The sequence below is a fragment of the Cyanistes caeruleus genome, chromosome 4 (genome assembly GCF_971803275.1).
Source record: "Cyanistes caeruleus chromosome 4, bCyaCae1.hap1.1, whole genome shotgun sequence".
NCBI lineage: Eukaryota > Metazoa > Chordata > Aves > Passeriformes > Paridae > Cyanistes > Cyanistes caeruleus.
The window spans coordinates 15782856-15795736 of record NC_141704.1 but is presented as its reverse complement, the minus strand read 5'-3'; the positions used below and the strand labels follow the sequence as shown (position 1 = coordinate 15795736).

Below are 12881 nucleotides of genomic sequence, written 5' to 3'. Positions count from 1 at the left end.
GCAGTATCAATTTAAAAAACACTAGGTAACAGAAGTTTCATTTAATGTCATCTACAAAAGGATTTAAGATGACAAGAAAAAATACTTACAAGGGTAAGATCTCTCTTTCCGAAGTTTTCAGTTCATGAGTTCTTGTAAGCATCACCAGCTTGCCTCAGGCTCCTCTATTTCAAGAAGATTGCAGACAATATCTCAATCGCCATTGCAGTCTTCAGCAGCCTCATTTTTCTTGTCATTCTTTATCCGACATAAAATGACCAAGTACTCATTGAAAACAATAGTGGTCATTTCCTGCCTTTGACTTCCTACTAACTGCTAATTTTTCCTTGATCCAATACTCCTAGGTGTCTTAAAATTATTTCATACAGCTATTCCACTTAGCAACAATCTGACATGCATCCTTATCATGGTGGTACTTCTCTGAAACTTTCCTCTCTCTGGATGGTGAATAAATCCAGATCCTCTTTGGGGTTTTAGATATACACACAAGCCCAGGGAACGACGATGTACTGGAATGTCAGATAAAGCGAAGTGTAGGTGAGCAAGAGACCACAAGTAATTGTGCAGCACAACTTAACACTAGGAAACAATGTAGCTCTACAGGAACTCAGGGAAGCGGAAGGCCTACAAAGAGCACATCTGAAGCAACTTGCAATAAATATAGGATTTGCAATAGACAGTGCAAAATTTCCTTGTCCACATTAAGTCTACAAAGAGTGAGCATTCACATGGTATATCTTATTAACAAAAACCCCTCTGGTGCATTTGCAGGGAGGAGATTCATTTTGACACAAACTAATATGCTACAAACACAGAGGGCTTTCAGGAAAACTGCCCTGACAGTAATTAGCATTTGTTCTGACAGCACATGTTACAACACTACTGTGTCACGCAGGAGGTTAGAAGTAAGCCCAGAACAGTTTTCCCACACCTCCAGTGTTTGGATTTCTAAGGAGTCTGATATAGTATGATGAAATAAGATTAAATATCTCTAGCATTTTTCATGAGGAGGAAAAATTTTAAAAGAAAAAAATATTGAGAATAACACACCATCATCTGGTACAAGAAACCTAAGGTTTAAAATCATCGCCCTCCTAATTTAGGCCAGAAAATCAAAACTGAAACTACCGTATTCCAGCAGAGGCCAGTATCTACCCCCTCTGAAATTTTCTTCAATTATAGTTTTTCCTCTCCTGGCTTGGTTTGACAATTAAGTTTTATCTTGCTGAAAATGTTACAGCATTCTGCTTTTATTGCAAACTGGAAACTAATGAGACATTACCAGATTACACTTTCATCATACTGATGGAAAGTTTGAAAGAACGTCCTTAGCATTCAACATACTCAATTCCTACATTCAATAACTCAATATATTCTAAATGAAGGAGTCTATGTGCTAAAATTAGGTACCTCAACCCATACTAAACCATCAAAACATCTATCAGCCATTATATACAGACCCAAAAATCTATTTACGGCATTCAGATTTGAATGAGAAGTAAATTAGCATTTTCATCCATGTGATTCATATCTTCTGATGCTCCTTAAAAAGTTTCCCAAACAGTTCATTGATGTCTTTAGCAGAGCAAAAAGACTGCCATCACTAGAACAACTATGTCACACAATTGTTATACAAGATTAAGGGCTCTCTCAGTTGTCATAAAGCTAAAACAAACGTGGCTTTCCTCCAAGCAAATTTCGTATTTGACAAAACTGCAAACGTATTTAAAAATTACCAGGACGTACCATCAGATTACCTAATCAGCACAGATTTATTATTAATGCCATTGTTAATAATAAGATTTACTGTTAATACTTAATAATTCTTTGACTTTTTTAACTACAAAAGAACCTACAATAAAAGCATTATTACTTTCAACTGTATAAATTAGGATCCAAGTGACTTAGAACTGCAGTAAAAAAGGTCTCAGTTAAATTAAAAAAAATACAAAAATCAATAGTGAAAAGATGGCAATAAATAAAGCTGTTTAACGCACAAATCAATGTTCACGTAACACCAAGAAATGAGATCTAGAGTAAAAATCTGAAATAAATACAGAATATTATCAAAGTAAATATAAATACACTAACAGTGTAAACATTTTTGATAGGAAAATTCTGAAATTCTGTGTTTATTTCTACACAAATTACTAAAGTCCAATTCACAGTGTTAGTTTTGAGTCCTATAATTTTATAACAGGATTTTTGATGTGCTTGATAAATGCAATGTCCTCATTTCATTTATTCATTCTAACTTGAATGGACCACTCAGTGTAGCTTGAACAAATTAGAAAGATTCAAATCAAAAAACTATTTAAAGGGAAATCTTTGAAAGTTTTTATATGTCTCTGGGGGAAATAACTGCTGTTAGCCATGACCACCACTATAGTGAAAGAAAAAAAACCCTTCATTTTGCTGTTTTTCTTATTATATAGATACTAGTTCTTAAATGAGCTTTCAGAATACAGTTTTCTGAGCTTCATACATTTCCCCCAACTATCTTTTATGGTTGAAAGTTTTCACATTTTGTCTTTCTTCACCAAACACTTACAGGAACAGCTATACTCTCCAATATGACAGTCCTGACAAAGTGGCAAATACATTAACAATCATCAGGGTCTCCAAATGTAAGTTGGTGGTAAAGACAAACTTATTTACCATTTTAATTAAATGGCCTATTTAACATAGAATATCAATTCTCTAATCACATCTCATTTGAACTTCTTATTTCAATTAACAACCCTAAAGCCTACTAGAGACCCTGCTGTTCTAGGACCATTAAGAACATTTTCATGATCTGTCAAATGAGGGAGTAAAAGGCAGAAACTGCAAATACTCTCAGAAGTAGGCCTCTACCCTACTTAGGAGATGATTAGGGAGAAAGCAGCAGTAGTTCTCATTAGTTGCTTAGCAATGAAATGTCCCCCTATGAAACAAGAAATGAACAAAGCAACAGAGGCCATGCAAATGAATAAATGTCTATCATCCACTCAAGGATAATCTGTCCTTCATTAAAACTAATCTGGATTAGTACACCAATGGATATCTTGCACAGACAAGGTAGGAAGAATCCATAGTATGTAGCCCCACTGAAGTAGCCAGACAATACATTGCTCAAGTTTTTATACGCAATGATTTAATTTTCACTGTATGTGTCTATGATAAACACAAGTACAAGGAAAACAGTTTTAATTCAAACCAGATTAACACTGTTAAACCTTACCTTTTATATCCATAATTATACCCAAGTTATTAAGGACTTACTGTTAACAGTCAGTCATTCTCTTAATGCTTATAACAACTTAAATACAAATCTGTAAACTTAAGATTTAACCCACATCTAAGTTATTTATGTTTTCAAAAGTATATTCACACATAAAGCCACAAACCCGACACAAATGAATTTGTTGACACTACCATTATTAATAATGTTGTAAGTCTCATAAGAGTTCTTAACCAGAGAAATTTGATTGCTGTTGTCTTAATTTTCACACCCTAATTCCAGGATGCCATTATTTCAGTCAGAGATGCAGTTTAATGGGTTCACTTTATTTCAACTTCCCCACAACTGATTTAAAAATATTCATGTTTCATGAGTTATTTTTTTTGTTTCAGTGGGTTTTTTTCCTGAGGGGCAGGAATTTGTTGTTTTGTTTTGTTGTTTTGCTGCTGCTGTCCAGTTCATATGTATAATATAAAGATTAACAAAAAAACATGAATTAGAAGAGAAAGGGAAAATAAAACAGTGAACATTTCTTAAGCAGAAATCAAGATGATTCCTTAACTTCACTGACTACCTAAAATCTGGTTGCTTTTCAGAATATATTTAAAGTGGTACAGATTTATAATTACAAAAATTTATGATAAAATTAATGTATCAAATTGTGCTTTGATTAGCTCATCCAAACTGCTAGAGTAAAATGAAAATGATGTTTCAAAACCAATACTAATTTATAATTCAGTATTAAGATAAATCTTACCTATGTATTCACAAACGAAGACTACAAAAAAAGGAGTAACAAGATCATTTATGCCCTGAACATATCCACTGGCTGGATGACGTATTGCCCAAATAAACAAAATTCTTTCAAAGATCTGAAAAAGAGTTAAAGAAACCATCGATTTAATTTAACGAGTGATAAGCACATTTTAAACAAGACACTTGTAAATTATCATAACATCATAGAATTATAGAATATCCTGAGTTGAAAGGGACCCAACTCCTGGCCCTGTGCAGGACATCCCAGGAATCACTCCATGTGCCTGAAAGCATTGTCCAAACACTTTCTCATCTCTGTCAGGCTTGGTGCTGTGATCATTTCCCTGGGGAGCCTGTTCCAATGTTCAACCACGCTCAGAGTGAAAAACCTTTCCCTGATCCAACCTAAATCTCCCCAGATAAACTTTGAGTCCTGTCACTGGTCATGAGAGTGAAGAGATTGGACCTTCCCATCTCCTTTCCCTTGTGAGGATGTTCAAAACCTCTTTGCAGATAAATATCATGGAGTTAAGTAATATAAAAAACATGCATACAACAGCATAAACTGGTATTCATAACCCAGTGCTACATAAGCTCAATTCTTCAAAGGGAAGCATTTTCAGGGTATTAGCACATGTTAAAACCAACCTAGTATATAATTCAGTTACAGTAGTTAATACAAAGTAGCTCATATTCACTGGAGCTTTTCCAGTAATAAAAAATTACTCTTTTCTCAAGGGAAAGAAATATTAAATGATCTTCCCATCATTTTTCATCTCTTTGAATGAAGTATTCTAATAATGCAATATTCTATTTATCCCTAAGTAATAGACAGAAGGACTTGATATAGTTTAGATTTTTTAATAGCATGCCCATAAAAAGAGATTCCACAACAGTTAAGCTTGCCTAACACTGCAGTGTGGAGCTTTACACTTCAGGCATCTGCATACTAACTAATGAAAAACCTGAAACAATCAGGAAATGTAGAATTAAGGCCACTGCCTGCCATAGCACAGAACCTCACTTTCTCAACTCTGTAAACTGAAGCTTGCTTAGGATCTGCAAAAGCTCATGAGGCCTTACCATATCTCATCATGAGAAGACAAAATGAGCAAGGAAATGAGAGAACTATTTTCTTACTCCATTTAGGTCTGTGACAGGCTGTATTTCCTCTCAATTACTTGCTTCTGAAGATATCACATGTCTTTGAAAGACTGCAAATAAGCAGCAGAGTGAAAGTGCTACATGCTTTGTCCTAACAACCGGCACACAATCAGGGATATATAATCTTCTGAAACAAAAGAATGTTTGCTCATTCATAAGACACAAACTATGTTACTCTTCAGATCTGGCCTCAATACTAAAAAAAGGAGACATTTTGGAAAGACCCAAAGGATTCTGTAGTTTGCTGCAACTCCATAAGTCAATGAATGCTCAGGCTTCAAGAAAGCCAGTGAAAGATCTGCCTTGAAAGAATCCAATTGGTGGGGGAAGTTTATTTGTGCAGTCAGGATTGTTTATATTCAATCTCACTTTAAGTTTTTGTTAGATTAAGAAGCTGACTGTTTTAATTCCATTTTAAATAAAATCTCATTATTTAGCTTAAAAGTCCTACTGCAGTAATTTTTAAATAAGGAAAGGTCTCAGCATAAAGGACTCACATCCTGGTACTTAAAATTCCCATCACAAGCTTCCACCTGAAGCCAAAATATATTTGTACCTTTTGCTTTGAAAACAAGTCTCAAATATCAACATCTATCCTTCCCCTACAGGCTTTCTTTTGAGAGTCAACTCTCCTCCAGGTTTTATGTTTCGTTGGCTGAAAATTCACAGAACAGGGGAGACAGTCATCAGTAGTAAGTACAAAATGTTTTGGTGGGCACTGAAAAACAAGCCTTAAGACAGCTCACATTTGATCCATTACAATCACAACTGAGATTCAGTTTTTGCTCAGTGTGATCTCAGAGATCAGGCAAAAAGGAAAGTATTCATCAGCAAATCCTCCATAGAAGCCTCTTGTTTCCATTAGCCAAGATGCTCACTCCTTTAGCTACAAATTCTTGGTACTAGTCCAGTCACCTCATAAATTTTAACAAGAACTACATATTAAACCAAAATAAACAATATAACCTCTGCCCTTTAAGCAATAGCCAATGGTGTTTCACTGTCTATCAATAGCTGTATAAGGATTTTACACTCAGACATTTACAGCAAGCTTTTACATTTTACACAATCATACCCTGATGAAATTACAGTTATTTATGTGATATTTTAAATATTACAGGAAAACTGCCAACCTAGCAAGGTTATTTAGCTCATAGCCACTCTGCCTACTCCTGTCCATTACCACTTCTACTGTCTACAACAGTAGTTTCTCAGTATAATCAGAGTTATCATTCTGTATTTCAGTTCTGAAAAATGACACATTTAACATAATGCAAATACAAAAAAAGTTCTCAAAAAACAAATATCAGAACAAACTGACTAGAGGAACCTATTAAAGTAGCAACTGCAGAATGTAGAACAGGATTATGCATGAGGCTAAATAAAAAACTCATGTATGATGGGGCTACAAATTAAGCACAGTCAACAACCAATCAAAAAAAAATCACAGCAATTCAGAAAGAACAGTCAATCAAAATACCCATTGCAGAAACTATAAACATAGTGTTTTTTCATGAAGGCATGTCTGAAGTCAAACAATTCACAAATTTGTACCACCAATCTTTCATTTCCTCAGAACCTGATAAGATACACAGTTTGCATTGCAAATTGAGAAGTCAATGGATTTTAAAATGTTCTTAAAATCCAGGTATGAGGGAGGTTGGTGTTTGCATTTTCTGGGGGGGGAGTGTTATATTTTTGAGCAGGAAGCACCACTTAGCGATAGCACATCAGCTTTAATATCCCCAAATGCTTCCAATCAGAAATTAAACTACACACTGAAATTGCATTTTCAATTTCCTACCCATTTTCGTTACGTTTCATTCACCGTTCTGAATCAAAAAAAATGAGCACTGGAAACCTGAACAGCAGACTGATTTAAGTTTCTATACAACACTCATGACTGTGTTCAAATAGGACTCACTAAAAAGGTCACTTTCCCAAAAGGATCCCTTCTTGATTTCCAAACCAGAAACAAAAAGTGGAATTATTTTTCTACTATGAACCACTACATCTCATGAGATGTCATTACCAATTTATTATTCTCTTTTGAATTTAATTCTCATTCATAATTACAGCAAGAATTATATTCATATACATAAAGAAAAGAATCCATCAGCTTAAATGAAGGTTCAAATTACTTGTGGGTTTTGCCACCTCAGAGGAATTTCAAAACTTCCAAAGCCTTAATTCAAAAGCTTTTGAAAATTTATTTTTTGTTTTCTAAGTAGGGGAGGGAAAGAAAAAAAAGAGAGAGGAGGACAAAATTATAAACTATTTTAAATTGTGAAGTTTTCTTGGAATTATTATGTATAATATGCAAGCATAGATGGGAAATAGCCATGTGCTTTCCATTTCAACAAAATTCAGTTAAAGACAAAGCAAGAAAAGATAATAAATTAGACAAGTCCACGTTAGCTAATCAAATTTATTACAACTAAATAATAAGTAGTCTTTAAAACAACTTGACTGCACTATATGAAAGACCACCTCCAACTCCTCTGCTCTCCTCTTTCAGGGACACTATTAAATCATTTTCAGCCCTTTAAATCCTTGCTCCACCAGTACCTTCCCCTCACTCAGGATTCATATAACTCCCATAAAAATAAACACTTTAAACTGATTTTAAAAGGAACACATAATAACTAGTTATTTCTGCACATCAGATCCAAACCATCTTTTTTTCTATACTGCAACATTTTATTACAGAAACCAAACTCTGAGTTCAGATAAGAAATTAAACAGTCTTATTAACTCTAATTAAAAGTTCTTTGGCAACAGAGACTCTGATACCACCAAGAACAGCAAAAATCTTGGAATAGCAGCATTTGGAAATTTAAGTCAGGAGACTAAGGTTTATACATGTGCTGTCTTTCTGAAGCCTGAACCAGTGATTTTGTCCAGTTCCATCAATTACAGTCTCTTCACCTCGCTCTATGTGAGATTCTTCCCAGTAGAGGTATCATTACTCTAAATCTTTGCAGCATCAGAAGTACGTACAAAACTTGCCATGATATCCACAACAATGGTTTTGCACACAGTGTCATCCTTTAAAACCTGTCTTTGACCCTTACTCTGATTCCCTTTCTGCTGTATAGCATTTGCAATCTCACCTTAAAAAGGGGAGAGTGACTGTTGCTCACCAGAGACCAGCTCTGGGAACAACACACCCTATCTACAGGAGCCCTTGGGAGAAGAGAAGGAGCCCTGTGGGGCTGAAGGATTCAGTGGTGCTATGGTAGGTCTCCAGAAACTCAGAAAGCAAGAGAAATAAACACTGGAGAGGTTGAGTGGTATGACCTTTTCAGCATGTTTTGTACAATGGCACTAAGCAAGTAGGGCTTGGTTTTAACATCATAGAGAGATGCAAGCCCATTCTCCCAGAAGCTCACTGGTCTAAATAATTTCCTTAATAGTTTATTTCTTACTGGTATTGCTTCGTTCTTGTTCCTTCATTTTAGTTATACTACTCGATTCATCCCTAGAACAGCCCAGGTAAAACACCACTGTGTAGAAAGCAGGTGGAAAGCCTAATATGTATAGGTATTTCTTTTGAAACACTGTACTAGCCTATTTCTGCAAACCAATTCTCCAATGTGTTGAAGAGTACTGCCATTAAACAAATAATTGGAACAATGGAAAACCAAATGAAAGCTAGTTCTGCATTTATGTTCTTATAATGAACTACCAGATTATGTTCTATTTGGATCTGCAATTGTATGAACAGAAGCTACATGGAAAAGCACTTGAAGGTCTAACAAGAATCACTAGAAAGGAGAGTAAGTTGAAGAATTAAACCAAATAACTGAAAGAGGATAATCCACACAATCTATGCTATTTATAATCTATATGCTTCAAAACGAAAAGTCCCCATGAGATTCAATTCCCCAACAATAAAGGGCAATGTGATTAATATATTTACCATTAATCACATTTACTTACATATATTTATGTTAATTGTATAGTTACAACAGTACTAAAACAATTTAAATAGTGTACTCAATATACAAAACTTACAAGGAAGCAAAATCAGACAAGGCATTCAAAACAGTTGTGTTACACATTCAGAAAGGAGAATTTCCCAAGTGGAACACTCTAAGAACTTCCAGACTTTAAATGATTTTGACAAACACATAGAACCACAGAGCTATGCTCTGGATTACTTTAAAAATACAGTATTAACAAAACATTTAAAAATGAAAAAAAGGGGAAAAAAACCCTCAAGGGCACAAGACCAAATTAATAACTGACAGATTCAATACAGGAAATGCCTTTGCTTTTATTACTCATACTTACACTGCTATTCTTAGCCTCTACTTACATATCTTCATTTTTTTTACTTCTTTAAGCTAGTTCTGAAGTCAAAATAGCAAGTGCAATCAAATTAATTATTAATCAAATTGATATCAGATTCGTTAATAAAATGTTTTCTCGAACAAAAAGAAAATACATCATTCTTACCTCTGTTACTTTGGGCTGAAGTCTTAAAACTTCAGGACTCATGCGTGGTATATCTATGTGGATCTAATTAGACAAAGAAGAATACTGTAAAAGGAACCAACAGCACACTTTCTAAACAACATAATACTTAAAATCATTCTATTGGTTTACACTATTAGTTGTAATCCCATTTTTTCATAACTTTTGGGATAACATGGGCTTTTACTGTATTTAAAAACATACAGCCAAATTTCTAAGTTAATCTTTCAATTAAGCAAAATTTAAAAACATATATTTGTATTCGCGTTCTTAGATGCTTACATCACATTTTAATTATTTGCAAATTATAATCATATTGGCAGTACTCATTACCTCAGGGTAATTATGAGTAAATACATATGACTACTTCTGTAAAGTCATATTCAACTGCCACTATCAGAAAACCATTTAGGTTAGAAAAGACCCGTAAGAGCATCAAGTCCAAACGTCCAAAGGTAAAAGCAGAGTCTAGCACCTATTTTAACATATTTGACAATCAAGAAGAGAGCATAAAAATACATGTGTTTCTAAAATTTTTATTCCAAACTTCACAAAGGAGTTCTGTGCGACAGAGTGCTCAAGCACTGAGATGATGATGATGATTTTGGGTTCCCTTCACAAGCCTTACGTTAGTTATGCTACATACTTCTTGCTACTAAAGATTAGTCTTGAAACTGAAAGGAAGTTCTTGGCTTTTTCTGTCCCAAGGAAGTCTAAAGTACCATTGCTTAGTGTTACAAACTACTCAATTCAATACAAAACTTGAAGAAAAGTTATCTGCTTATCTGAGTGAGCAGGAAAGTATGACACTCCTACATTAATTGCACATCATATATAGTTTCAACTTCTTAAGCAGAAGTTGAGAGCCATTAAGGAACAGTCACTGTTGTACTCTCCCTGTCCATCTTCACTCACTTGAAAGAGGGTCTGAGCAGGACATGAAAGATTTGAAACTATTTTTAAACAGAAAACCATGTCAACACTAACACTGACATTAAAGAAAATCCACTATTTCGAATTTCAGATCAAAACTACTTCATATTTTTGCTTCTGAAATTCATGAAAATTATTAGAGGGTTGTCTATCTGGTAATATTAAAGAAACAGAAAAACAGTAGCAAAGTTCAAGAATAATCTCTAAGTGCTTTAGCAAGTATTCTGTAGATAGAAGTCAATTCAATAAGTATTCTACCTGTCTGTAGGTATCTTGGTGGTTTTCATCATTTCTGGAATCATAGTATTGTTCAACAAATGCAAAATACTCTTTGCGTTTTCTTTGTAAAGTGCTTTCTCTTCGGTCCACATTTGCAGGAAGATAACCCTGAAAAAACAGTGAAATGAGAAGGATATCACTCTTTCCCTTACAAAAAGCACTGCTGGCATTTGATTACATGTGACAGGAGATCTAATAAACTGATGTAGTGCCATGTACTCCCACACAAATCTAAATAATCCCTTACTAAACTATTTTTCTAATCACTCCAACCGGTACAAAAGTTCAGATACAGGCACCTTGTAAAAATAGCTGCTTTTTTTTTTTTGCTTTTTTTTTTCCTTCTCTTTTTCTTCCTACAAAACACAATTTCTCATCAAAAATACTATGATGGAGTTGACTTTTGAGGCGAAAAGCTTAAATAAGTAAGTTCAGGTAAATTTAATACTATGTGAGTTCCTTAATTTCTACGTGGCCAGTATTGGAGCAATTCCATTAAATTTTTAAACAATGTCTATTAACTCAGTTGCCTCCAAGTAGGAATTACATACATTAGCAAGGGAGGCATAGATTCAAAACTAGGAAAAACTTCTTCATGGAAAGGATTATCAAGCACGGCTGAGGAAGCAGCTGAGTCAGCATCCCTGGAGGTATTTACAAGACATGCAGATGTAGTCCTTAGGGACATGGTTTAGTGGTGGACTTGGCAGTGCTGGATTTATGGTTGGACTAGACAACCTTAAAGGTCCTTTCCAACCTATACAGTTCTATGATTCTATATTAAAATCACTGAAAATGTTATTCCTGTTCACTTTAATTTCTTCGTTTATAATGACAACAGAATAAGTACAAGCCATATTACATTCCAGATACCTTAGGAGGTACTTTCTTTGGCAAAACTAATTCCTTTAAGATATGCAGACTTGTGTCTGATACCAAGTACTTTAAATCCCACCAGCTTCCCTTTTGCCAAAAGACTTTGTTGGACATTTAATAGACTGTCCCAATATTTTGTGTTAAATATTGAATTCTGCTGCCCATTTATTCTCAACAGTTGTGGTTTCTTCCCTGTAGGATATCTTAGTTGATTGCATTAGAAAAGAATTCATTTTTGAGATCAAATGTGATTGTTTGAAGGACACCAATACTTTCTCAGCAAGTCTTTTTGACATTATTCTGTTTCAAAGACTAAGCTAATCTTTCAATTCGACATGTCATGTTTCCTGTTCACTTTACAAATTGGGTTTTATTTTTAAAAGTTGGGAAGGCTTGCAACATATCAGCAGCAAATAAACTGGTGGAGAGTTTAATCAGTTTATTCATTAATTTCCTCCAAAGGCTTTTGCAAACATATCTTTAGTTTTGTCATTCAAAAGAGAAGACAGCCTGTATAGCTATTCTTGTTATTTATATACAGTGTACTTAACATTTTTGCTCTCTTTTAAAAATAAATTATGTCAGTAGACATGCATCACATCAACAGAGTATTAGACTGAAAAACTGTCTTCATCAAACACTGGTTAACAATATTAACCTGCTGCCTATGTAGCAAATATATCAACTGATCAATTCCTTAAATAATATTTTTTAAATTCCAATTTCTGTGCCAGTTTTACAAACAAGACAATCATAATTTGCCTCAGATACCAAGTGTACTCCATTCCCTGAAAAAAATTAAGTTTGGGCTTAATTTTGAAACATATACTAAAACCATAACTATACTTTGGTTTCTTCAGCTTTCTGGTTGGTTTTTAGTATTGCAACTCATCTTTAATCAAAATATCACTTGATTTTTAGGAACACTTATTTCCCCAGGAGCTCCTGGTGCACTGTATAAAATCATAAAATGGTTTGTGTTGGAAAGAACCTTAAAGATCATCTAGTTCCAACCCCCCCTTCCACTAGACCAGGTTGTTCAGAGCTCCATCCAACCTGGCTTTTAATCTGGGAATTATCATTATTACTCCCCCTTACCTGGGACATTAACAGTAGGTCACTATTTGGTTACCATCAGAAAAAAGCATGGTAGAGCTTATGACCACAAAAA

The 12881-nt window shown here is 34.5% G+C and overlaps 1 protein-coding gene across 6 annotated transcripts in view; it reads right to left on the bottom strand.

Moving 5' to 3' along the window:
* The window catches only part of TBC1D22A (TBC1 domain family member 22A), a 142694-nt gene that overhangs the window by 107641 nt on the left and 22172 nt on the right, over positions 1-12881 (bottom strand). For all 6 annotated transcript variants that reach the window (XM_023918659.2, XM_086886867.1, XM_086886871.1 and 3 more), the window contains exons 6-8: positions 10814-10942; positions 9605-9667; positions 3981-4095 (exon numbers count right to left, since the gene is read on the bottom strand). In XM_023918659.2, coding sequence (XP_023774427.2) covers positions 3981-4095; positions 9605-9667; positions 10814-10942 — 307 coding nt within the window. The remainder of the gene's footprint in view (positions 1-3980; positions 4096-9604; positions 9668-10813; positions 10943-12881) is intronic.